Source organism: Adiantum capillus-veneris, chromosome 19 (genome assembly GCF_014529385.1).
Source record: "Adiantum capillus-veneris isolate H3 chromosome 19, ASM1452938v2, whole genome shotgun sequence".
Classification (NCBI taxonomy): Eukaryota; Viridiplantae; Streptophyta; class Polypodiopsida; order Polypodiales; family Pteridaceae; genus Adiantum; species Adiantum capillus-veneris.
Genome location: NC_140949.1, coordinates 83,755,450 through 83,781,750, shown reverse-complemented (window position 1 = coordinate 83,781,750; position 26,301 = coordinate 83,755,450). Strand labels below are relative to the sequence as shown.

The window sequence follows — 26,301 nt, the reverse complement described above, 5'->3', positions numbered from 1 at the left end:
GATGTGCTGCATGGAGAGAAGGTTGTGCATTTGTCTTGTGGTGACGTTCACGCAGACAGTGGTATCTCTGGGGATGCACAACTTTGTTATTCATCAATTGAGGTGACATCAATTGAGCCAGAGACCGATGCATTGTTCTATGATGTGTGTGATACGTTTGAGGGCGACAGTGTCCTTCAAACAATTGTGTGTGATTGCAGTGGTGCTGATTTTTTGATTTTGCAGGCATTCTTAGCAGATATGCCTTTGCCAGACGATGTTGACATGGTGATGCATAGTCAGGTGGTTCCTGATGAGGATGCACATGGCACTGAGGTTGCTGACAGGGATAGGTTGGCACACATAGTGCATGTTTCATCGGCTTTTGGGTCTCTCATGTCTGACCTTTTGGTCTCGAGAACTGATCTTGCCTATGCGGTTGGTGCATTTGCAATGGGAGTTGTCAGTCGTGCGATGACTGACACTGGCATTGTGCATTGTGGAGCCATGCATGTCATCACTCGATACTTGCATCAAGTCTCATCATAGCTCTAGCCCTCGTGGTATGCACGTTGCATCTACACAAGAGCAGTTACAGAGTGAGCGAGTGGGCATAGGTTGAGAGCCGTCTTCTCTCACCTCTTGTATATAATAATTGTAGGCTAGTCTTCTTGCCACTTATCGGCACACAGCCTTTAGTGGGAGAATGTTAGGTAAAGGCGGTTTGCCTCACCGTGCTTTGCCCGTGTCTGTTGGCCAGTGTCCTATCGCCCACATTTTCTCCTTATTCTTGATACATACAAAGAATAAGGAGCTCTCACACATTCTCACATGGTGCTCATAGAGTGAGAATTGGGAGCTCCACCCACATCCTGTGTACTCTCTCTCTCTCTCTCTCTCTCTCTCTCTCTCTCCGCACACGCATCACATTTGCACACTCATATGGTGGTTAGGATGAGCACAAATCGTGATTCATGCCACATAGTATGAGGACCCAGGGACTGCTATGAGAATACCTATGCCTAACCACGCTTTAAATATGCCCTTGGCCCTTTGTATTATGTATTCCCATGTCCACCCCTGTACCTCTGAAACTACCACTCCTAGAGACATAACCAATGCTGCAACTAAGCAGAAAATCTTTTATAGTTGGAATCTTATTCACAACTAAGTCATGATATAATCTGCTTCCTCCATGAACCAAGGAGAAAGATGTCAAATACTCCCAAAGAAAAATAGGCATACTATATTTTCTCAAGTGTTGACACAAGAGATTAGCTGTGTGGAGGCTCTCTTAATTTATTCATGTCGTCCCATGAATCAGTTACGTGAGATCTAGGCCATGCCTACTTGCTACCGATAGAAATTGGCAATGGGATTGGTTGCACCTTATGCATAGGCCAATGATGTGAAGTGCTCACCGATGTCTACATATACAACGATCGAAAGCCCATCTACCAGCCTCAAATCTTCGTGGACAGAGTAACTGATGTTATTGTGGAAGTGTAAACAATTATGGAGTGGACATAGTACCATCTTATTTGCATGCCATGCATGCATATCAGAGAAATAGATTGATAATCCCTTGGCTTCAGTGATAGTCTCAAAACTGTGAGCTATTGCTATAATACATGCCTTACACGATCACACGGGCATGGATACATCACAATGCATCATTGTCAAACAAAAACTGTGCGCTTATATCCACTTAGTACAAAATATGCGTACCATTATCCTTGAATGGATAGTACTGGGTCACAGGATAGAAGCCTTGCTTTGCCTGAAGGTTGGCAAAGCACTTTGCTTTGCACATTAGAGAAGTCTTTTGCAAATGAAAGATTAAATTGTAGAAAAAACATGTATAACTTAAAATGTACTAACCTTATTGGATTTCTGAGAGCGGTTGGCTTCGCTTGAAGCTGGCTATATACTGAGAAATTTAGAGCTATTGGATGTACCCAAATGATGCCATCGTGGCTTGGGCATACCAACCTCCAAGGGAAAATCAAATAGACACGGTGCCAAGTTTCCCGAAATCCGTATGGTAATAACATATTCCAAACTTTGAAAACTTCTATGCAAGATGCCTTGAATTGAAGCCTAGCTCACATAAATTCAGCAAAAATATGAGACAGAACACAACCTGAGTGCTCATAGCTGGGTGCTCACATATGTCAAAGTAGAAGAAAGTCGACCTTGTCAAAATTTCATAAAGAACCGGCCTCTTTGAATCTTGTAGCTGATTGAGAACTATGAGATTTCCCAATATTGATAGAGATAGCCTCTACAACTTAGCTATCAGTTGTGATCTATTACCAAACACTACTTGATCGAAGCAACATTTGCTTGTCAAGTTGGCATTGCAAAAATTCATGGAAAAGTGAATAAGTTCAAAATTAATACTTAAAGTTAAACCTACTTATCGACTGCTTGTGGCATCAAAAGTCATAGCATCCCGTAGTATGTTGGTCGACATTGGAGTCGGCTCATAGTTATAGACATCCATGTGTGTCCCATGTGCTTCATGTATGGATGTTGCCTGCACTCTAGCAAGCTGTAAATGCTTTGGAGGAACCATGTCCCCAATGCATAAATATAGGTAGGGAGCTGTGCTCCTAAAAGCCTTGCTTTTCCCTTTCGCTCAACAGCACAAGAGGATACACTAAGGAGATACTGGCTGATGTAACACACGAGCCAATTTTGAGTATTGGTATACGGAGCCTTGCTCCTGTAATGCATCTTAAGGAAGCTGCATATCAAATAGAGTTAAAAGAAAATTAACCCTAGTTATTATCGATCTTGTCAAGAAATATGCCATACTGGAAGCATAACAATTCTGACAGTTATTGCAGAAGGAAAACATACCTGAGGTGCCCAATAATTCCTGCTACTTGAACAACAAAGAGTAATGATTCCCAACCACTGACACCTCTCACATCAAGTGTAACAAAGGCTGATCCGCCTTGAAAGGTACAAGATCTTCCCTCCTTGAGAGCGATGCTGATAAAAACTTTGGCGCTAGAAACCCTTGTTGGAGAGCTTGCTTGCATTAAAGGATCTTGTTCATTTAAGTGGTTTGCATAGTAGCTTAAACAATTGCCTTTATAGGCCATCAAAAACACAAAGCTTGCTTGATTGTGATCTACAAACCTAGCTTTGATATTTGCTAATAGTGTATTTACCAAAAATTTAGTGCTTATGGTAATTTCTACAAGCCTTGCTTGTGCTTGTAGTACTAAAATTGCACGTATGAAAAAAATTGCGCACGCGTTGCATGCCATAGTTATCGAGCACATTCTCAATAAACATGAAAATCGATTGCGTACCTCATGACGTACTCATGCCGATTTGCCTTGCGATCATATTAATCGGACAAATTTCAATGAAGAAGAAATCGATAATTTTTGCCGGGCCGCTTGTCCTCGGCCTTCGGCACCGATGCAAAAATACCAAATTCAACGACCTTCCCTTGGTCAAGTTTGAGTCATGCGAAGGCCAAATTTCCACTTTGTAGAGAGATGTACGGTACTTTGATTATTGGTAGTTTTTTTTTAAATTTACAAAAAATCAATTGACTGGTTTTCCCTTGGACGCCTCAACAAAATCGTCTATTCCTGATTGCTTGAAATCCAAACTGAGCGTCAACCAAGGAGGAGAAGCAAGTAGAGAAGTTGTGGGAGGGGGGGGGGGGCGCGTGGGCCCCTCCCTTGACTTTGAATTTTTTGCCCTAACCACCTTTAAATCGTGTGATGGCGAGCAGCAGAGCAGCGAGAGAAAGAGAGAGAGATCGTGTCTTCTCTTGCTTCTCGGCCCTTGGCCATATGATGTAAAGAGCTCCCCATTGCAGCGTGACCTTGTCGGACTTTACAACGTGCGATTTGGTGGAGGTGGAGCTCGTCACCCTCCTCGGCACAAGCCCCCTTGCACATGGTCGTTCTTTGGCCTCATCCTCCACGCCGGTCAAGATGCCTCTCCATGGCTCCTCTTGCTTGCATCAGCATGCAAAAGCATGCAAGGGGTGAGTCCACGACCTCTAGGCCCAAAAATAAATTGCTCTGATAGCAGTATCAACTTATAGTCTAATAAGTGCTCTTCTTTGGTGGCATTGTAGACCAAAATTCCATCAAGGAAAACAATGAAAAATTTCCTTGAATATGGTTTTAGAGTATCATGCATCATAGTTGTGAAAGTGACAAGAGAATCAATTAACCCACAGGAATAATCAAGAACTTATAATGCCCAAATCTTGCACAAAAAGAAATTTTTGGAATATTTGCTAATTATATATGTACTTGATGATACCAACATTCCAATTGGCAAGTTTCCATCCTACTTTGTTGGCTTTTGTGAGGCTTTTGGTTGAGTAAGCCTATAAGGACTCTTACCTACTACCGAGCACTAAAATCAATGCCATATTGCATTGAATGTTGTGGTGGTAATCCTAGAGCCAAATCTTTAGAGAAAATATCATAGTATTTTGGATATGGTTGTTGGAGTTGATGTATAGCTTGCTTAGAATTTGTTGCTTAGTGTGTTTGTTAAAAGCCATAGAGAGAGAGTGTGTCGTTGAGAAATTTCCTTGATCGATAGAAACTTTATCATTATCATGTAAAGTAAAAACAATAAAAGAGCATGACACAATGAGTAACACAAAAAGGCTTCTTGCATTTCATTGTTGTCATACAACTTTGAAAGAGACTAAGTTACATCCTTATCTTCTAGCAACAAAACATGCTCCTTGAGACTCATCCACCATTTGTAGGCATTGTCTTTAGGAGAAAGAATTGTCTCTACCCCTTTCTCATCATATGTCGGAGTTAGTGAATATTACTCAACTTATGGGAAAAAGTATTCACAGAATCCTTATTCCACTCATGCTCTTTCCCCTTCTAGATTGAAGACATCATTTTCTTAAGCTTATTGCCACCATTAGTGGAAGAAGAGGGAGGTAAGTTTTCATGTCATGCATCAACAACAAGTGGGATGCCTTGCCCACCCAAGGTAGTTGAAACTCCTTGAGGACCAAGGACTGAAGGTGGTGCTATTGCACCATGTGATGCCATATTATTCATGAATTGGTTAAGCAGTGCAGTTAGTGTAGTAACATTAGCACTAAGTTGTGCAAAATTATGCTCAAAAGTGCTTTGCTTAGCTAAGAGTTGTTTGAGTTCATTTTTATCAACCAAACCATCGTTGCTTTCCATGGTTGCCCCTCTTTGAGGTTTCTCATAGAAACATTGTTAGGTTGTTGAATTGATTGGCAAGTGGTTAGGTCATGCTCAAAATCAAATGCATGCCCATCAAGAAGGTCTTGTTCCCCATAATTGATCTAGTGCAATGCTTGCTGCATAGAAGGGGGCACTCCACTCTTTTCTCAATAGATTGAGTGATGTAAGAACAAACATAGTAGTCACAAACATGTTGAAATTTCTTGGAAAATAAATTTATCCCAATTTAGCAAATGGGGCAATACGAGAAAGTCATAATTATGTTGGGGCGTCACGGTGTAGCATAATTTAGTCACTGTCACATTAATTGTCGAGATACTAGCCAATTAGTCAATTTTTACTGTAATAATTCATTGGTAAGTGAAAGAGTTGACTATCAAAAGCTGTGCCATGTTTTTAGAACAGAGTGGAGTCTTTCCCAAAAGTTTGCAGCTAATTCAGGCTGAGAGGGGATGCTACCTGCTGCCTTGGGGCACACTCTTGCCTCACCCTGCAGCTATAAATTGGCATAGAGAGCTCAATTTTCAGTGCCGATAGTTGCATCTACTACCACACGGTGATACCTACGTATTATATGAAGTGGTGTAAGATCTCCATCACCACCTCCATAAGATATTCTCTATCTTTCACCGGAAGAAGAAGAAGAAGAAGAAGAGCACACTCTCTCTACTTGCTTACTATCTTCTTTTCGTTTTTTACGGTATGCACTTTCTTTAACAACTTTGTGGTGAAAATCTCTACATACCTCTCATCATCCCTATCTTGCGGCAAAGCAAGAAGCCTTTGGACAACTCATAATCACTCCTAAAGCCTGAGGATGCTCCATGTTTGCTTCATCATACTTAGCACGCTGATTTATACACACGATGTGTTTATGGTCGGTGTGTACTCAAAAAGCGCTTTTCCTTTCACGTACATAGGTCGTAGGAACACTGTTTTGATCATAAATCTCAAACCGCTATGAATCAAGTCAAGTTATGGTCAAAAAGCAGCTTGTTGTTCACTGCACAATCAAAATTTTGGACCCCAGGCTCCTTGGAGAATCACTATATAGACTCATCAGATGAGGAAACCCACTTAGAAAAATCAAAATTTTGAAAAACTTGTTGATAAATGTATTTAAGTCTTTGAGGTCACTTCGTGAGTGCAAGTTATTAATCGTTCCTTGTACAGGGTTACCTACATGTGTAGGGGTGCTACCAGGGGGAGTACCATATGACATTGTGAGTTAGATGAGTTGTTCATATATGTTTTATGGTTTTGTTTTGATGATTTGATTTTAGATGTTTGATGTCCATAAACTTATACTGGGGTATATGATTAGTCATCGTGCAAATATGAGTAAGGTGACTTTCTTTTTGTGCTAACATTTGTTGCATGTGTTTCATATGGGCAAAGTGATGTGATAATGTGTTAGTCTATATTATGGGGCCAATCTTGATGCATTGGTTTAAGGTCAAATAATTTCATTTGCGTGTTATGCATGCACCTGAAAAAGGCAAAAGGTTGTTTTCTGCACGTATTTGATGTTATAATTTATGGTTGATCAAAGTGACGGGGCTGTTTTCATCATGATTATGTTGATGGACTGGTGTCATGTGGTGTATGGAACCTCATAGATAGGTGCGGACACCTCATGTGCATGTGTCTTTTGCTTCTCATTCTTCTAGGCCAAAACCAACTCTATGTGCTAGGGAGAGTGAGGTGCAGATACAATGCATCACTTATGCATGGTTAGACATTGTCAAGATTGGATTTTGAAGTCATGCTTAGTCGTCGAGCATACTTATTTTACACATAAAAAGTTCATGTCTTAAGGGCCATGTGAGTGGCCCTTAATTTGATTTCAGTGGATATATCAAACTCTAAGTGCGGGAGTAGGTTCAATATGGAATATGGTTTATGGTCAAGGGCTGAGATCCCTCAAGGATTAAGGTTGTGATTTTGATTGTGGAAGCCGGTGTGGCTCTTGGAGATTTTTTGGGGATATAGTTGTGCTGCTAAAATACTACCAAATTTTGAATGTGGAAGCCGGTGTGGCTTTTGGATCTTTTTTGGGGATATGGTTGTGCTGCTAAAATACTACCAAAATTTTTGTAGCCATGTTTTGTGCTAAAGTGGTTTGGATTTTGGATTGGATCATGAAGTGATTTTGATGGTTTATGGTGGACATGTAAGGCTAGAGACCTTGTACAATCTGACTGCTTGGAAAAAGATATTTTGTGCATATGGAAGATGCTATTGTGATTGGACTCATGTGTTATGTTTCTCATGGAGGCATCACTACAAGATTAGGATCACCTACATTTCTTAGCCTTATACGAAAGGGTCAATGATATGGGGCTTTAGTGGATTGGGGGTGTTTCCTAGGTCTTCTTTTTTTGTTAGACTCATTTACACCGTTAGTGTGTTGGGAGTTGAATGACCTACGTGGCTAACACATCGAGGACCTTGCCTTGGCTTTGCCTAAACACTTGACGCTAGGCATCAAAGAGGTGTGGTGCCTAAACTGGTTTGGTTGGTGTTGAAACCCTACCACCTATTGGTATTTGGGATCCTTTCGGAGCTTGGGTTCATGAAGGGAGGTGAAGCGGTCTCAGCCTATGTAATGCTATGTAATGGAAATGGCCTATGAACTTTGAGAATAGCGGAATTAAGAGAATTAGAGAGAACGTTTTTGTGAGACTACTTTGAGAGCATAGAGGGTGAACTTAATTGGACGGTAGCAACATAATCATAGTACTTAGTTGGCATGAACAATACTTTTGCAAGAGAGAGATTTAGAGAACATGACAACAGATGAGGACCAAGCTCCTTAGTCAGCAAGCACGACAAGCACCTCAAGCATCTTAGTCAGCAAGCATGACAAGAACCTCAAGCAGCTTAGTCAACAAGCACGACAAGCACCTCAAGCACCTTAGTCAGCAAAGCATGACAAGCACCTCAAAGCTTGGGCCAGCGGGTTCCTCAGCCTTAGCTTACCTAAGGTCAAAGGACTTTTAACACTAACCTTTGGAGGTCTTTAATGAAGCTAATCCTAAGGTCTTTTAAGATCCATTGGCTAGCCTTGCTCTTTGACATACCATCTCTCATTTGGACCCCTTTACCATTGGCCCCGTGTTGAGATAGATCTGTAAGCACATTTCTATATTCTAACCCTTGTTCTGATTTATTCTCCCACATTAAATGATGAGTTTAATATGAGAAAATAATTTGGGTTGGTTAGATATTACATTTTATGAGATTACCTCTGTGTTCAAATCATAGTCGTCCTCGACTATGAGGTAGAAGAGATAAAGTCTTAGTCATTAGTCAACCTTGCTTAGTGGGTAGAGGATCCCTTTTTACCCTACGACATCTTTTCCAAGATGGATGATCCCGGGGGTTTCATCGTTTCATAGCTCCAATGACCAACAAAATTATCAATCCGGAGGGATGAGCAACCCGGCTAGGGCATGGAAACACTCACATGCTTAGTGAGCTAATCATGGCAACACGAATGGTGACTCAATGAGGTGAGCTTCTCGACCTATGCAAGAGCTAAGCCACAATGATTGGCAATCTCCACATCCACTTCCCTTCACCTCCAATCAACCCAATCACACACACTAACGATTGCAAGATGGACACAACACTAATCCTATCATGCAACACACTAATCGCAAGCACACACACATAGATCTATCGAGCACCACACTCCAATCAAACCTACATGCACACAGAAGCAAGAGAGGGTAAGCACATAAGATTAGAGAGGGATTAACCACTAATTAGTTACCATCTAGCTAATCATAGCAATATTAGCAATCACAAGAAGCATGAGAGAGGCATAGTGAAAGAGAATTAAGCATTGATTAGTGTTAATCAAGTCACATGAGCAAAGAGAAGCTCAAGGATTCCATAGTCACACACCTCAAGAACTCTCACCAAAGAGTGCTCTCAACAAATGAGCTTGAGAACCCTAATTTCTTTTACACACTGCCTTATATACCTAGTGTAAAAATATGCAATGTCAGGGCGCCCAAGACCTTTAGGGCTCCACCACTTACTGAATCTGCAACCTAAGCATACTAACTGACCTGTTCTTTACAGCTTGGAACTCCCATTGAGCCCGTAACAAATATTATAATGGCTTGAAATAAATCGAGAATTTACAATACATGACCATTTTGGGAAAATGTGAAAAATGTGTAACTCCAATCTTTACTCCTTCTTCCTGTTGATCTTCGATGTGCATCCATAAGGCTTGGAAATTTAATAGCTTCTGTTAACTGACGTTGACTCAGTTAACATTTCCCCCTTTCGATTTTAGTGACCGTCCTCGGGCACTGTTGAAAAGTGCCCGTATAGGTGTGAAAGGTTTTAATTGGTTGTTGATGGGCTGATCGTCTTTATTTGTGGTTGATTTTGTTGATGAGGTTCAATTTGCTGCAGCATCTTCATCGGTCCAAATATGTCTGATGTGAGAGATAATGTTGCATTTGTCCGTTGTAATAGCATAATGATGAGACTACTGTTTATTTATGAAAAGTATGTACAAGGGAAGTGGAATGATGAGGTTCTAAATAAGGGTCTAATACTTAGATGACCAAAGGGAAAAAACCCAGTGGGAAAAAAGTGCCCTTTGGGACACACGCATATTGGAGTATTTATTAGCATTGGAAATATTAATAAAGTACTCAAGGGATTATTTGCTGATAGATATGGAATCAAAAAGACAGTAAATATGAAAGGGTAGCATGATGGAACATTGGTTTGCCTGTTGTAGTCCACTCAAGGTGCATGGGTGGAAGAAAAAAAGAGTGTCTAATGCATATGTCCAATGATGGGACATCCTATTTATGCATACACAGAAATGCATGGAAGACAATATGCAGTGCAAGAAGGATTTTGAGGGGTTCTTCAGAAAGATGGTGTAGCTATAAAAGTATATGACATGGCTTTGCAAGCTGGCACCCCTTTAAGAATGGTCTTCATTGACGAGGATATGTGCTCTCATCTTACTGTGCACTGTGCATGAATGTTGGACTCTACGACACTCCACCAATTCTAAGTTAATAGACTTTGACTCTTATGCTTATCTCATCCCAACATGAGCGACACAACTTAGATATGTTCAACTCTTCCAGCTTGAGCATAAGACTAATAACTATGACTCTTAGCACAGAGTTTATTAAGACATGAAGCTTTGGGACTAATGCTTTGATCATTTTATGGCTCAACAGTCCGACTCTGACTATGCCAAAGAGTGTTTTTTGCACCTTGGCAACTTGAATTTTTACATTCTTGTGCTTACTACAAACATTTCTTTAAGTAAAAGTAAGCTTGAATCCTCAAAAAGAGGATTAGCGAAGGACCAAGTTGGCATTGAAGGTTTCTTTTGCCATACCTGTTTTATCATCTTTGAATATGCATTCACGTTGGTTGGTTTGTCCTTCTTTGACTGCAAAGGCTCCATTATCTGTTTGATTCTCCAATTAAACCTGTTGATACGAGTCTTTGATGTTGTTGTAGGCCTCTTTTCACTATCGGCATTTGGCTTTTGACTAGAAGCATTGGAAGACTTAGGAATTTAAATCTCTTGATGACCTTTGTATCTCCTTGTTGCCTTTGTTGAGCTCTAGGTCTTGTGGAGCTCTTGAGATCTTCATGCTGGTCTGGTGTAGTTATAGTTGGCTTCTGATTGAGTGGTAGCCAAATCTTTGTATAACCCGTGTGGAATCCTTGTTTCAGAGGAACATTCTTTGATATCCGTCTTTGTTCTAATATCCTCTTGAGAGTTGTGGTAGACTTTAGCATCTTTCAATGTTGTTCTGTTGTATACCTGGTTCTTAGGTATCCTAGGATATTGCCGAAGTCGATACCTTGTGGGCCTTCTTTCTTGGGAGGGACTTGAAGTTACTTCATATGCCCTAACCTGCGGTTTTGGTAGTCTGTTACCTCCATAGTACTCCTGTTCATTTAAGCTCCACTGTGATGTTATCCATCCCATGTGTTTGTCTTTCTATGTTGATTTCTTGTTTTTGATCCAAACCGGATCATTGACTTTGACTAAATTGCTCAGAACGAACATTTGCTTGAATTTCCTTTGCTTTCTTGAGTACTTTGGTTGAAATATCGTTGATTTGTTGGGTGAATCCTTAGAGGTTTTAGTTGGGTCAGCAATTGACTTGAAATTTTGAAAGCTTGACTTGCTTGAAGAACCTGATCCATGAGGGTTCTTTGATGTAGAGGCATAAGATGTCACTCCTTTTGTGGTAATCGGTGGAAGTTCAACTTTAGCTTTACCTTTGTCTGCAAGAGTTGTCTTCAATTCTTGTGATTTTTGCAACTGTGAATCTAGCATTAGCGGTACTTGTAAATGTTGCTAGTTACCTCTTGGAGAAGAGAGTATTAGCATTGTATCTTCTTTGTACGCCTTGTGTTGATCTAACCACTGATGGCCAAGGATTACATTTGCATGCACGTCTTTTGAAGACTTTACCTGAAACGCTCTTTGTGCTTCTGGATGCTAAGAATAGCAACCATCTCTTTTTTACTTGTAGCCTTACCCACGATTTCTCTATTATCTGGCTTGCTCCGAGTAATCTCTAAAAAGCTCTGAATGTTGTCTGCAACCATATTGCACTTTGTGTCTTTATCTAGTAGAGCATTGCATCTAACACTTGCTCCTTTTGTACTGCTAAGAACTATAGCTATTCTCATTGCTGGTTCTATTGAAGATCTTAGCCCTGCTCTTGCCATGGTCTCATCTTAATCTAAATGTGTCTCTATGGAAGGTGGCTTGAGACTTTGTTTTCCAATCTGACTTACAACAATTGATTCTACTGGCAATGTTTGATTGATCTTTGGACTTCCTATTTCTTCCTGGTTGTCTGCAACCTTGTTCTTCTTTACTTCTTGTCTTTGTGGCATTCTCTGCTCAATAGCTTTCGTGGTTGCTCTTTGTTCTATTTGATTTGCACTGGCTATTGCCTGATTTGCTTCAAGCTCTTTTGAAGTTCTGTTTGATGGAGATGAATCATCTTCAATAAGATCTTCTTTGATATCAATCTCCATTTCAACTGTGCTTGACAACCTCGTGCTGTCGTCTGCCGGTGACCAATCTTGGTCTTAATTGTTGGTTGTCTTTGAAGACTGCCTTTTGTTTACACTTTGTATCTCTAACATCTTCTGGGTCATTGGCATTCCCATTATGATGTCTTTTGGCATATGCTTTGCTGTGATCACATGGAATTGAGCTGTGATGATTTGTGAACCTATTTGAATGGTGGTGGAGATGATTCCTTAGCATTCTGCTCATTTTTTTCCTGTTATGCTCACAAATTCAGGAGCATCTTCCAATTGTGGTTAGCCACATCTTTTCCAAGTGTGAAAGGACATGAGGTTCTTGTCTAGTTAAAAATCTAGCTTTACTTCACTTAACAGATTTTTTTTTTGGTGTTCACTAGTAATGTTGCACTTGATCGTCTTAGGATTCTTGTCTGAATTGACTGCTTTTGTTGTAGGAGTGTTCTTTGGTTGAGCTTTATCTGCATTTTCTTTGCTTTGATCACCTGCTTCAATTGATGTTGATTCCATTAGCTGTAATATTGCACTTTTTTGCAATTGTTGAGCATTGTTTACCTGCATCTGAGTAAACTTTGATCGTAGAAGATCCACTGTACTTTCTGGCAGAATTTGTCTCTTTGGAGGAGATTTTGGTGGTGACCTTTGTGTAGCTTTCTGGACTTTATCTTTTATTGATTTTGAATTTTCTATCGCTTGTTTTGGAAGCTTGAGGGTTTGCATCATCTTTAGATAGTCTTTGACTTCAGTCGGGCCATCCGTAGGGGTTTGTACAAGGTCTTGAGCTTGGTCACATGTAACTATTTGAACACTATTGTACTTGTCGGCTTTTGACTTTGAATTGTGGAGATCATCTAATTTTTTTGTCTATGATGATCTTCATAGAAGCAATTGTCTACAGATTTTGATGGAATCTAGGTCAATTGAAAACTTCCAACAACCGTATGATCTTTCAATGGTTTTTGCTTTGAAGACGTCTGATGGCTAGAAGCTCCAGGGCTTCTAACTGCTATTGCGGTTCCTGGTACATGAGTTGATTTTGATGGATTTGCAGGCCCCCCCTTCCTAGGGCGATCACTATAGCTTGCTTTATTATAAGAGTTCAAAATTGTTTGGCTTTGGTTTAGTCTCACCTTTTGGGATTGTGAAGGCACACTTTGGGTAGCATTGTTGATGTTTGACATCTGTAAACCTTCTGCATAGTTTCCTATGTATCTCTATGAAACATTACAAATTATTTCCCAAGTCAAGCTGTAGATAGCATTATCTTTGCCTTGATATTGTCTATCCCATGGGTCTCTATGATATAAGCTTCTATTGTTTCAGGACCCAAGGCATCATAGATGCTAAACTCTTGTCTATATCTACGACTATTTTGGTCAAAGTATATGCTCGTTTGGTTACAACGTCGAAACTTGATTTTCGATGGAGGAGAGTTTGGCTCTGAACAGATTTTTTGGTTCACTCGGGTAATATCCTTCAGTTCTAGAGAGGATGGGCTATAATAGATTCTTTCCTCTGAAATGAACCATCCTTTTTGATCTATCATTGGATGCACTTCTTTGAGCTGGTATATGGGCCGTTCGAACACTGGTTGATCCTTTTTGTACAGTTTCCCTTTTTGGTCTACATAGTGTGCATATGAATTATGTGTACCATACAATGCTAAGAGCATTATGTATGATGTGTCCCTTAGACTCGTGAATGATTGCACAATTGTGGCAGTGGATGCAAAATCATTTGCAAACCTAATAGTCTTTTCTACAGTATGTGATATATGGACACCTTGACCAAATTCATGTAAAACTTTGTTGTTCAAAGAATCAATTTTAAGCTTTTCAGGTGTCTGTGTATCTTTATGCTCATTTTAAACTTGCAGTGTTTTTACTCGTGCTTCTAACGGTAATGCAGAATCATCTAATTGCATTAAAAGTGACGGGTGAGATGCACTTACATTGAAATTTGCATTTCCAATTTGCTATGTGCCTTGCTTGGCAGTTGATATGTCCCTGTTGTCTGGATTTCTTGGACAATCTTTAGAATAATGTCCACCTTTTCGTCCACAATCTGAGCAATACGCCATGAATGGTGGTATTTCAGCTGGCTCTGTCATGTGTCAAGCTCTTGCAGAGGTGTTAACCCTCACGACTCACGGACACCCTATCACCTACGATGGACGTTGTAACCTACGGTGGACATTGTATTATTTATTTGGTAGAGTTAGGTACCGGGCTTGTCGGTCCAATAGGAAAAGGGTCAGAGTGATCGCCGATGAGAGGCACACTCTAACTGGAACATTCAAGGGATTAGTTGGCTAAGCATGGGCGTCCAAGTGTGAATGGGGTGAGCTCATATAAAAGTCAACTAAACCTAAAATTCACTCATTCTCTCATTTGTGCAATTGAAGAGTGCTCTTGCTCCATCTCCTTCTTCTTCTTCTTCATCTCTTTGTGTGTGTGTGTGAGAGAGAGAGAGTGAGAGTGAGAGAGGGAGTGTGTGGGCGATCGAGCATTACGAAGGCACGACGGCGGTGAAGCGGTTGAGCGCGGCGTAGTGGCGTCTTCTTCTTCTTTGCAGCTAGGAATCCTCCACAAAGCAAGTGTAGAGCGGTGAGTGACACACCATCGCCTTCTTTGAGCTTACTAGTTTAGGCTTGTTGTGTGCTTGGAGCCATTTGTGGCTCGCACAAGGTGTATCGGCAAGTTCCTTGCATTGACATGTGCGACATACGCGCACATTTTTGGCGCTGTTGCCAGGGAATGCCGTGCATTAAGCTCGAGTAGCACTCTGTGCTTCTCCGTGGTGCAATTTCAATTATAGGAAAGGTAGGGAAGGAGTGTGTGTGTGTTAAGAAGAGGGATTTGGTGTTATACTGTGTGTTTTTTTTTGTTAATGGAGATTTCAAAGGTACTGTGTTTATTCTCTGTGTATTAAGGTAGTTAGTTTTCTTTGTTAATGGAGATTTCAAAGGTTCTGTGTTTATTCTCTGTGTATTAAGGTAGTTAGTTTTCTGTGTACAGTAAGTAGGAAGTAGATTAGTGAGAGTTAATAGAGTGTGTTAGTGTGTAAGAGTAGGTGTATTAGTTAGAAGTAGGTAGATAGAGTGTGTGTGTGCTCTCGCGTAGGCCGCGACGACCTTATCCTTTTAAAAAAAAATTAAAAAAAATAATTTTTTTAATTTTTAAAAAAAAGGTAGAACCGGGATCGGGAATATCTCCCACACCCAAGCCCAAGCTCACGTTTAGGCCTAGGCCTCAGTCGCCTTTTAAAAGAACGAATTTTAGCTTCACACGTAGCTAAAATCGATTTTTTGAGGACCAACGGAACGTCAAATGCCTGAAAATTGTGTTGTAAAGCACACAGCGACCCTCTAAGTGATACGCTCATTTCGAGCTATCACACACTTTAATCAAAAAAATCAAACATTAAAAAACATTCAAAAAACATCAGAAACAAGAAAAAATCAAGTAGAAAACGGGGTGCAAAACACCCACAAAACAAAGCAAGTAACCTTTGAGGGTACTTACCGACACAAAGCACAAAGCGCATGTATCTACGCTCTGGTCGTGTGCTAAAGTCTGAACAACTAGCTAGTGCTTCGATTTACGGGGGTACTCACTATCCTTCCACGCTAGGGTCTACGCCCTCGGCGGGGACCCAAGGTAGTGCAACCCAAGACCCAAATATAGCGGCTAGTGACTCTTCCTCTGACTATGATATTATGGAAGAGCATCTTACACAAAGCCCCGGGGGAACAAATGAAACCGTACCCAGCTGAGCCCAACAACCTAGAACTAGTGTTTTTAGCCGTTTGATGGAAACTTTTAGTAGAGCTACGCGCTCTGAACCTATGGCTAGTGAAGTAAACGAAGGGGGTGGGGAAGTAGAATCACCATTCACATCTCCTGTAGACCCCACACTCCCTTAGAGTGTCCACGTGGACATTCTACCTACCTCATTTAATGAGGGCCCTACCGAGCTACCACCTTTCAAAGTTGCCTCTAAGGTAGCAGTGACTAAAAGTCAAAACACGGGAAGCAACATTGCATCCACCTCACGGCAACCCTCTAGTACACCAAGTTTGGACGGGGTATTTCTCAATGAAAATTGGGAATATGACCTACACACGGAGACTTTGACCGACCTATACATGGGCTACACATACCATGTGGGTTGGTTAGAAGTTGTACAATCCACATCTAGTGTCACTAGTCTAGAGGAACAACAACACATGATCTGCAATGTCATCCATAGGATTATCCAGTCCGAGAGGCAAAATCGAGGAATAGACATACCTTCGACGGGTCCTATGCGATTTTTAGACACGGGAAAAGGGAAACAACCCACTCTATCACAATGGAGACTCCCCCAGTGAGTCCCATGGATCCCCCATATGTTGTTTCGCCAGGGGTCTCAGTGCAATCTGAGCCCACAAGTGATAGCTTCACCTTTCCAACCCTTGATGACACCACGGCTACCATGCCTACCCCAATGATGGGCATGTCGAGAAACATGCCATGGACCTCATTTGTTAGTAAAGCACCACTACATGGTAGCTCAATGCTTGCAACAGTACCTACAAGTGTGTACCAATCGTATGCACCTATGGGTCATCACACTCATGTAGTCCCTACCCCTCCCATTGTTTCAACTACCTATGCTCCGCAACCACAATACACAAGTTCTTATTTCCATGGGACTATACCGGCTAGCATTAGCATGTCACATCCGACGTCTGCTATGCCTAGGGCCACCCATATGAACTATGGACCACCACATGGCACAACATCGTACCCAACGTGGAACCCAAGGTCTTCCTATGCGCCAAGCCCAATGCCAATACCTACTCCACATGTAGTCTCTGGAGCGCCTTCACCCACGGTGCCTGCTCACTTAGGTGACTTGGCAACATTTGCTCAAGCTATTGGTCGATCTATTGCTGAGAATATGCGTAACACGCCTGATAGAGAGCCTAGAAGTAAGGAAGTAAGGCTCCAAAAACAAAATTATATTCTTGAGGAAAGAGACACGGCATCAATTGCCCAATCTCAGAAAAAGAAGAAAACACGAAGAAAGAGATCGCAAAAAGCAGCGAAGTCAGACCCCAGTTCAGACCCCAATTCAAAGACTAACATAGGGACTGGTGACGATTCCGTATATATGAACGAGAGTGAAGAAGATTCTGATTCAGGTGAAACCATGGAGACCAAAATGACCACTAACATAGAAACCAACAAGGAAGATCTTCATGAGCCACAATGTCCAGGATCCAAAAAGAAGATAGGAACTTACCCAAACCCTACAGAGGAGATTGAGCGAGTCAAGCAATTAAGGAGTTTGGTAGAAGATACCCAAAGGGATCTAGAACCAGCACCTAGGAAGATCCAGATTACAGACACCGTGTTCCCTACGCAACAACAACCTCACCAAGTCCATAGACCCTTGGACATACCTAGTGTCATCCAAGAAGAAAGTGACTTAAAGTCATGGGAAAGTGGGCATACTCACTTCTTGATGGAAAGAATGTTTACAGAGGGACTACCTGATCCTATCGAAGAAATGGAGATCCCATCTTCCCCACGTCAAGGAAAGAGTTTGACATCTCTTTAGCTAAGGGTTTAGCTCTTAAAAGAGCATCTTGCAAATTTACAGGCCTCTTGGCTTCTAGACGAGTATTTAAAGGAGCATTTAGCCCTTGGCAGAAACGGGCTACTTGTTGATCTGCGGTCATTGGTGGAGCATAGCGCCTAAGAGTTACAAATTTGGAGTAGTATTCTTCCATGATAAGATAAAACTGACGTAAGTTGAAGAATTCATTCATCTTAAGGGATTCTTGTGCAGGTGAAAGATAGCGTCCTTTGACAGCATACTTAATATCTTCCCAAGTTTGAGTGTTTTGAGCTACTTGATTATCTTTGCAGTGCTGTTTCCACCAAAGCTTGGCATCCCCCGTGAGACGAAACATAGCCAACATTGCTTGGTTATCGGGAGTAGTACCAGTAGTAGCAAAATAATCCTCCATCTCTTCGAGCCACACTTCTGCATCGCGCTCAACTAGGGCTCCTTCCCCTTTGAAAGAGGGAAGTTTAGCTTGCTTGAGAAGTAGCTTTTTCTCTTGAAGAGATGTGTACACCGCACTCTGTGCAATATAGATTAAGTGAAACTTTATTGGATACTCTAACTTTAATCCACTTTCGGGCAAGACTTGATCTGACAATAATACAAACAAAAGATAATATTAATCCAAACTTTATTTATATACACATAATATGCTACCAAGGTTGGTAGTCTTTATATACAAGGATTGTAATGTCTCTATATTTTGAGTTTAGTGACTACAAAAGGATAGGCTAAAGGATCAAAATAATAAGTTTCTTTTGACCCTTGAAAGCTACGAGATACACATGTGGGTCGAATCCTACCACCATGGATAACTTTTGTAACTTGGTTATAGACCCATTGAATCTAAGATATCTTTTCTCCTCCCAAGGTAATGGTAGCATCCAGATTCTTAGTACCAATGAAAAGATAAACTTCGATGACTTTTAACTCCTCTCCCCAACGAAGTTTCTTGAGATTGGTATCCATGCACCATACCTTGTCAGCATCGATGGTATAGATTCCTCCAGATGGACTCCAATTGATGCCCCATCCTCTATGCACCCTTGGGATAGGTGGTGCAAACACCCTATCCAAAATCATCATCACCCTTTTTCGAAACTGATAATTTGGTGATTGTCATGCATTTTCAAACATGATGATGAACACCTGGAATTTTTGGTAGGGTGAATGAACATTTTCCTGTACCAGGAAAGTTCAGTCTTCAATACCATATAAAAACTCAAAACAATTTTTTTAGGTTCTTCTATTATTTCAAACATTCGCATCCTTCAATATCCAAACATCAATCTAAAAATCTCTCCAAGCTTTAACTTAGGCTTTGATACCAATGTGAGGTCCCTGCCCCTTTTTGAGAGGAGCGGAGTATCTTTGATAGGTCTCCAATCCTGAAAAAGAAAAACCAACGGACATTGCCTTAGCTACTACGTGGCCACGGGCATGAACCGTTAGTGAAGGATTGGTCCTATCTCACTATGGCGGAGCGTGACCACCATAACCCTATCTAAAAACTATCTATAATCAATTATACCTAAAAGTATAAATCTTAGAGTGACCAACCTGTGCGCCTTTTTCCCCATGTTTCAGAAGCACAGCCACCAAGGTTTGTCTCTTTTAAGATTTATGACTTTAAAAAAAAACAATTTCTAGTGTTGGAAAGTTACCCGACTCATCGGGTCCACCTGTCCATAGAATGATACCGTCGGGGTATCATTCTCCCACTTTCCACACCACACTCACCCTTCTTTTGTTATCTAATTACTACCACACTGTTTAACCATACATGTTCCTTTACTTTATTTATGATACTGGTTCGTTAAAACAACCCTTCAAACAGTATTACAAACAATAGTCAAACAAGAAGTCGTCCAATTTTAAACCAACAACCCTTGGATTAGGTTCACTCAAGAATCTTTACTGGCGCTATTATGTCCGATCGGTATATACATTATTTATAAAAACCCTTGTCCTCATGAGCGTCCCATACCGCTCGACAAGTACTCGTTGTGCTAATCTGGACGTACTCCCACCACAACAACAACGGTGCCAATCTGGGCATCATCCTCACGCCACGGCAAAACAAAATTGCAGTATCCAGCTGGGCTAATCTGGGTGTGTTCTCCCACCACAGCATCAGCGGTGCCATCCTGGGCGTCATCTCACACCTCGGCAACTGCCACATAATACCAGCGCTAATAAGTAGAGAGAGACTTGAGAGAAACCATACCGAAGGTTTTGGACAAACACTATTTCCTATAGCAACCAATTTAACCAGACATTATTTCCTACTTGTCAAACATATGCCGAGTTTCTTCGGGTTAAGCCCCGTGGTTTCGGTCCGTGTTTTCTTTTCTCATAAGGTAAATAATATATTCCTATGGTGTCTCGCATATGCAATGATACATAACTTGAAACTGCAATACTAACCTGTACCATAGCTCCGATTGGTGGAGACATAGCATGTTCCGCATGAGTTCCACCGTTACTTGTACCAGCTTCATGATCATTAGCGCCTTGGGTTCGAGCACGCTTTGGAGCCATTTTTTTATACTACACTTATGTTATACACTTAGAACTTTAAATTCGTCAATTTCCCTAGTAATCTCCTTGTTTCCAAAGAGAGTCTGTAATTTGAACCCTCGCCAACTCGGATTCACACTTAATGTTGTTTTTCTACATCTAATTTCTATATATCAAATATTTGTTAATCTTAATTAATAAAAAATTAAGTGTATAAACTACGAGTGAAAGTTTAGGACTGCATTACTTTTATGCATGACATTTCTAATCCAATTCTAACTTCCATTTCTATACTTCAACTAAATCAATTTTTAGTATTATTCAAAATTCTACTTAATCTAATTGACAATAAAATTGGTGAATGGGAATTTCATCATGTATAATAAGAATATGATGAGTTCTTTTATGTATTAACTTTCAATTAACTATGCATAAGTTAATAGTGAAGATGTACTAACTAGAGAGAGCAGGTATACTTAGAGAGATTAGAGTAAGAGAAAACATACACACACATCTTTTCTAAAGTTAATTGAATCTTACTAATCTATTAGAGAAATTAGAGTAAGAGATAGCACACACACACACATGTCCTTCTTTAAGCTAATTGAATCTTACTAATCTATTAGAGAGATTAGAGTAAGAGATAGCACACACACACACACAGTACATAGCTAATTGAATTTTACTAATCTATTAAAGAGATTAGAGTAAGAGATAGCACGCACACACACATATCCTTCTTTAAGTTAATTGAATCTTACTAATCTATTAGAGAGATTAGAGTAAAAGATAGCACACACACACACACATAGCTAATTGAATCTCATTAATCTATTAGAGAGATTAGAGTAAGAGATAGCACACATACATCATTCTTAAAGTTAATTGAATGCTTAATTAATACGCACCTTATTAGTCCACTGGAGTTTTTACTCTCTTAGTGGTTTGTGGACGCCTTCTCTCTAAGAGAAGTGGAAGCACTCCGTGAGTACTATAGAGGCAATCTCTATGTCTAAAGTGTGAGCATGGATGCTCTATTTATAGCAGAAAAGAAAACGTCCAACTTTTTTTTTCCCAAAAAAAATAATTTTTTAAATTTTTTTTAAAAAAAATATATTTTTTCCAAAAATCATACTCGCGTTTTTGGTACCCTTGTGGTACCCATTAGCTTGACCACTTTGTCATTATCATCAAAAGATAAGGCCACACAGCCCCCCCTCATTAAGATTAGTAAAGACTAGCCTCTCCTTTTCATGTGAAAGTGTGTCCCACTTTGTCCCCTCCTATGTGAGTCCATGTGCCTTCATTTGTCATCCCTGTGTATTCTTTTGTCTTTATAATTATTTTACTTATTTATTTAATGATAATTTACTTTACATTTTTAAGTTAAACTTTACAGTCTTATATTAACTTTACAGTAGTAAAAGAAAATTCTACAATCAGTAACTAAGTCTTGCAATAAGTTAGTTAGTGATTCATATAGCTAAACATGTCAGAATTTTGTAGCGTAAATTTTAAATTCTAGGTTTTCTCAACCTACGATTCATAATTTGAACTCAAATATCTTAAATAATGATTGATGGTTAAAAAAATTCAAATGCGTAATAGAACTTGTGTGAAATTCAAAAGTAGAGACCTTACAACTTGCAGGACCCCAAACATCAAAATGAACCAACTCAAGTTTTTTATTTTTTCTTTTATTTCTTGATTTTTGAAATTTTACTCTCTTTTGGTTACCGTAAACACAATCTTCACAGAACTCTAAGTCCACTTCTTTCAAACCTGGTAGAAGCTTCTTTGATTGAAAGATTTGCATTCCTTTGGCACTGATATGCCCAAGCCGATAGTGCCACAACGCATTGTTGACTTCCGTAGCTATTGCACAAGTTGAAGATTGCATGCTAACAGTACATAAGTAAAGTGTACCGACCTTTTCTCCCTTGGAAACCACCAAAAATCCCTTTGAGATCTTCCACCGTTTGTTTCCAAATGCAATGTTGTGACCTTTATCGTCCAATTGTCCTGTAGAGATTAATTTTTTGCGAAGAGAAGGAACATGCCTAACATCTTTAAGCTTCCATTCATTTCCATTAGTAGTTTTGACACAAACTGTATCTTTGCCGACAATTTCACAAGCTTCATCATGTCCCAAGTATACATACCCAAAATTACCTTTGGTGTAATCTTGGTGTCGCATGGAATGAAGCCCCAAAATCTACTATCCAAAAATTAGACACATTGTCTAATGAGAGAATTAGAGAATCTTGCTCTACTTTACCTGCCACATTGGCCTCTCATGTTGGCTTGTTGTCTTGAGACTCCGACTCCTTCTTCTTCTTGGACCAGCAATCCTTCTTGACGTGGCCCTTTTTGCTGCAGTTCCAACATTCAAGAAGTGACTTTGTGCGTGACTTGCTCCGTCTTGAGCGATCACGACCCTTTTGGTTTTTGAACCTCTCCTTAAGCCTTCCTCTTGTTTCCACTGACAGTGCAACACTTGATGATTCTCCTGTGCTTCTCCTTCGCATTTCCTCGCTTAGGAGAACACCCATAACATCATCAAACTTAAGAGTATTTGTGCCAGAAATAGAATTACTTACAGCCATGACAAGGCTGTCCTAAATATCCGGTAGAGATGATAGTATAAGGAGAGCTCGTACTTCATGTGAATATGCTTGCAGTAAAAGCTGCTATGTTTGCACAAGGCGCAGGTGTTGTGGTCAATGTAGATATATGGCATAAACGCATTGGTCATGTAAATGAGGAGTGATTGTTCTCTATGGAATCAAAATAGATTGTTGCAGGTTTGCCAAAGTTTAAGGTTGATGGCATGCATAAAGTATGTGAGGCATGTCAATTTGGTAAGCAGTCACGTAATTAAATTCCACAAGAACACAATGTATGTAAGAGGCCACTTGAGGTGTTACATACAGATGTATGGGGCCCAACAAAGACTGCCAGCATTCATGGAAGCAGGTATTATGTGTCGTTCATTGATGACCATACTAGAAAAGTGTGGGTCTATTTTATGAAGCAGAAGAGCGAAGTATTTGATCATTTCAAAAGCTTCAAAGCTTTCGTTGAAAAGGAAACAGGTGAACATGTAAAGAATAAGATCAGATGGAGGGGGAGAATACGTCTCCAAAGAGTTTTTTGATTTTTTGCAGAAAAATGGTATACGCAGGCAGTTCTCATGTCGATACACTCCACATCAAAATGGAGGTGCTGAGCGGAAGAACAGACATATTGCAGAGGTGGCAAGAGCCTTGATGACTGAAAAGGATATGCCTCATCATTTTTCGAATGAGGGAGTAAATATAAGTGTTTACATTATGAACAGGACTCCTACTGCTGCTGTGCACGGAGTCACTCTTGAGGAAAAGTACAGTGGCAAGAACCAGATTTGTCACATTTAAAAGTGTTTGGGTGCATTGCGTATGTGCACATTCCAGATGAGTTGCACACAAAGCTAGATCCCAAGGCTGAAAAATGTATTTTTGTGGGTTACTCAAATGAGCAAAAAGGGTACATGTGTTACAATCTTGGTACTTGTGAATTGCGTGTAAGTAGGGATGTTGTCTTTGATGAGATGGCGGGCTGGTACAATGATGTAAAGGACAATATTGGGGTTGATGTAAAAGAGCCTGTGGATGCTTCAAGTGGGAAGCAAGAGTCACATACTTTAAGTGGACCAAGAGAGTCCTCTTCTAGTGGTTCTATTGACAGGCCATGGAGTGGCAGATTACGCATGCAGGTTACACCGCAAAGTGCACCATAGGTCTCTCACAAAGGAAAAGAGAAGGTAGGTGAGCCCCCATGTATGACTAGTGTGTCTTCAGGTTCCTCACACATTGATGCAGACTCTGATGGTTCATATCAAAGTCTTGATGAGGAGCTTGGTATACCAGCAGTCAGAACCCCAGGTGTTAGAAAACAGATTGCAAGGACACCTGGCAGTGATTTAGGACCACACAAGTCTAATACGGTCAGATTTCCTGTGGACAGGTTGATTCATGATGGGTATGTTACTCATCATTATGCTTACATGGCAAAGGTTGTTCAAGATGTAGAACCCACATGTTTTGAGGATGCAATTGGCAATGAGAATTGGGAAAATTCCATGATGAAGGAATGGCTGTGCTTGATGTAAATCAAACTTGGGAGTTGGTGCCATTACCAGAGGGCAAGAAAGCCATTGAGTGCAAATGGGTGTATAAAGTAAAGCATAGGGCTGATTTTACAATTGAAAGATTAAGGCAAGGCTGGTCGCAAAAGGGTATGCACAAACTTATGGTATAGATTATGAGGAAACCTTTGCTCCAATAGCAAAGATGGCTACAGTACGCACTGTCATTGCGGTAGCTGTAAAAAAAGGGTGGTTTATGCATCAAATGGATGTCAAGAATGCCTTCTTGCAAGGGGAGCTACAAGAAGAAGTGTATGTGGAGCAGCCACCTGGTTATGAAGATGGTAAGCATCCAGATTATGTTTGTCGTCTTCGTAAGGCCTTGTATGGGTTGAAGCAAGCACCTAGAGTGTGGCATGATAGAATTACAGAATTTCTTTTGTGCATTGGATTTCGTATGTCACATGGCTGATCACTCATTGTATGTACGTCAGAGTGATGCTGGATTTGTGCTTATTACCATCTATGTAGATGACTTGATTATTTTGGGTGACAATGATACATAGATTGAGCATGTTAAGGGTCTTCTCAAGAATTGAGATGAAGGATTTGGGAGAGCTGCACTACTTTCTTGGACTTGAGGTGATTCGTACGACAGAGGGCATATGGCTATCTCAGAGATAGTATGCATTAGATATGTTATCCAAATATGGTATGGCTGATTGCAAGCCTATTTCTATGCCCTTGGATGTCAATACAAAGATGAGTGCACATAATGGTGATGTACTCGAGGATCTCACTATGTATCGCAGGATTGTATGCAGTCTCATTTACTTAACTATCACGCGGCCAAATTTGAGCTATACAATGGGACTTCAGAGTCAGTTTATGCAGCTTCCACGGAAGCCGCATTTGGATGCAGTGCACCATGCATTACGCTATGTGAGGGCTACATTGGACCATGCACTATTTTATGTTGCAGATGTTCTAGTGGAGTTGCATGGTTACACAGATGCAGATTGGGCTGGTAGCACCACTGATCGATGGTCTACTAGCGGGTTTATGTTTACACTTGGGAGTGTTGCCATCACTTGGAGCAGCAAGAAGCATCCCACAGTTTCCTTGTCTAATACAGAGGCTGAGTATAGAGGTGCTGGAGTTGCAGCATGTGAGGTACCTTGGTTATGCAAGCTACTTATGGATTTGAGGCTGCAGGTGGACAAAGAGGTTGTCATTTACTGTGACAACCTTAATAGTATTCAATTGGCCAGGAACCCAATATTTCATGCGCGAACCAAGCACATAGAGGTCCATTACCATTTTGTTCGAGATTAGGTTCTGGCGGGCGACATCGACTTGGTTTACGTCAGCACAAAGGAGCAGGTAGCGGATATCTTCACCAAGGCCTTGGGAGTTGAGAAGCTCCCTCGTTTTTGGAGTATGCTTGGAGTCCTTCAGTTGGCATCGAGCTTGAGGGGGAGTGTTGAGATGTCGAGCTCTCCATGAGCTGGCACTCTTAGTAGGCCTTGGTGACCGTTGGCCACATTTACATCATCGACATAGTTGGTGACCGACATGGCGTATCCTCGACAGGGATTCTACAGCTGGCATATCTATCTAGTCAGCATAGCTACTTAGCGGGTTCACATTATGGACCGCATCTCTCTTTTGGTTGTACTACTTATGTAGTCAGTTTTTCATTATGTAAATACACACTCATTTTGAGAAGTAGAATAAGAAGAAAGTTCAGCCCTCTACCGT

The 26,301-nt window shown here is 40.6% G+C and overlaps 1 protein-coding gene across 1 annotated transcript; it reads left to right on the top strand.

Moving 5' to 3' along the window:
- The first annotated feature begins 23,351 nt into the window (after positions 1 to 23,351).
- On the top strand, positions 23,352 to 24,564 carry LOC147434346 (uncharacterized). The gene is made up of 4 exons (XM_086489620.1): positions 23,352 to 23,390; positions 23,582 to 23,804; positions 23,867 to 24,181; positions 24,254 to 24,564. The coding sequence occupies exons 1-4, from the start codon at positions 23,352 to 23,354 to the stop codon at positions 24,562 to 24,564; spliced, it is 888 nt and encodes a 295-aa protein (XP_086345746.1).
- Positions 24,565 to 26,301: the final 1,737 nt, after the last annotated feature.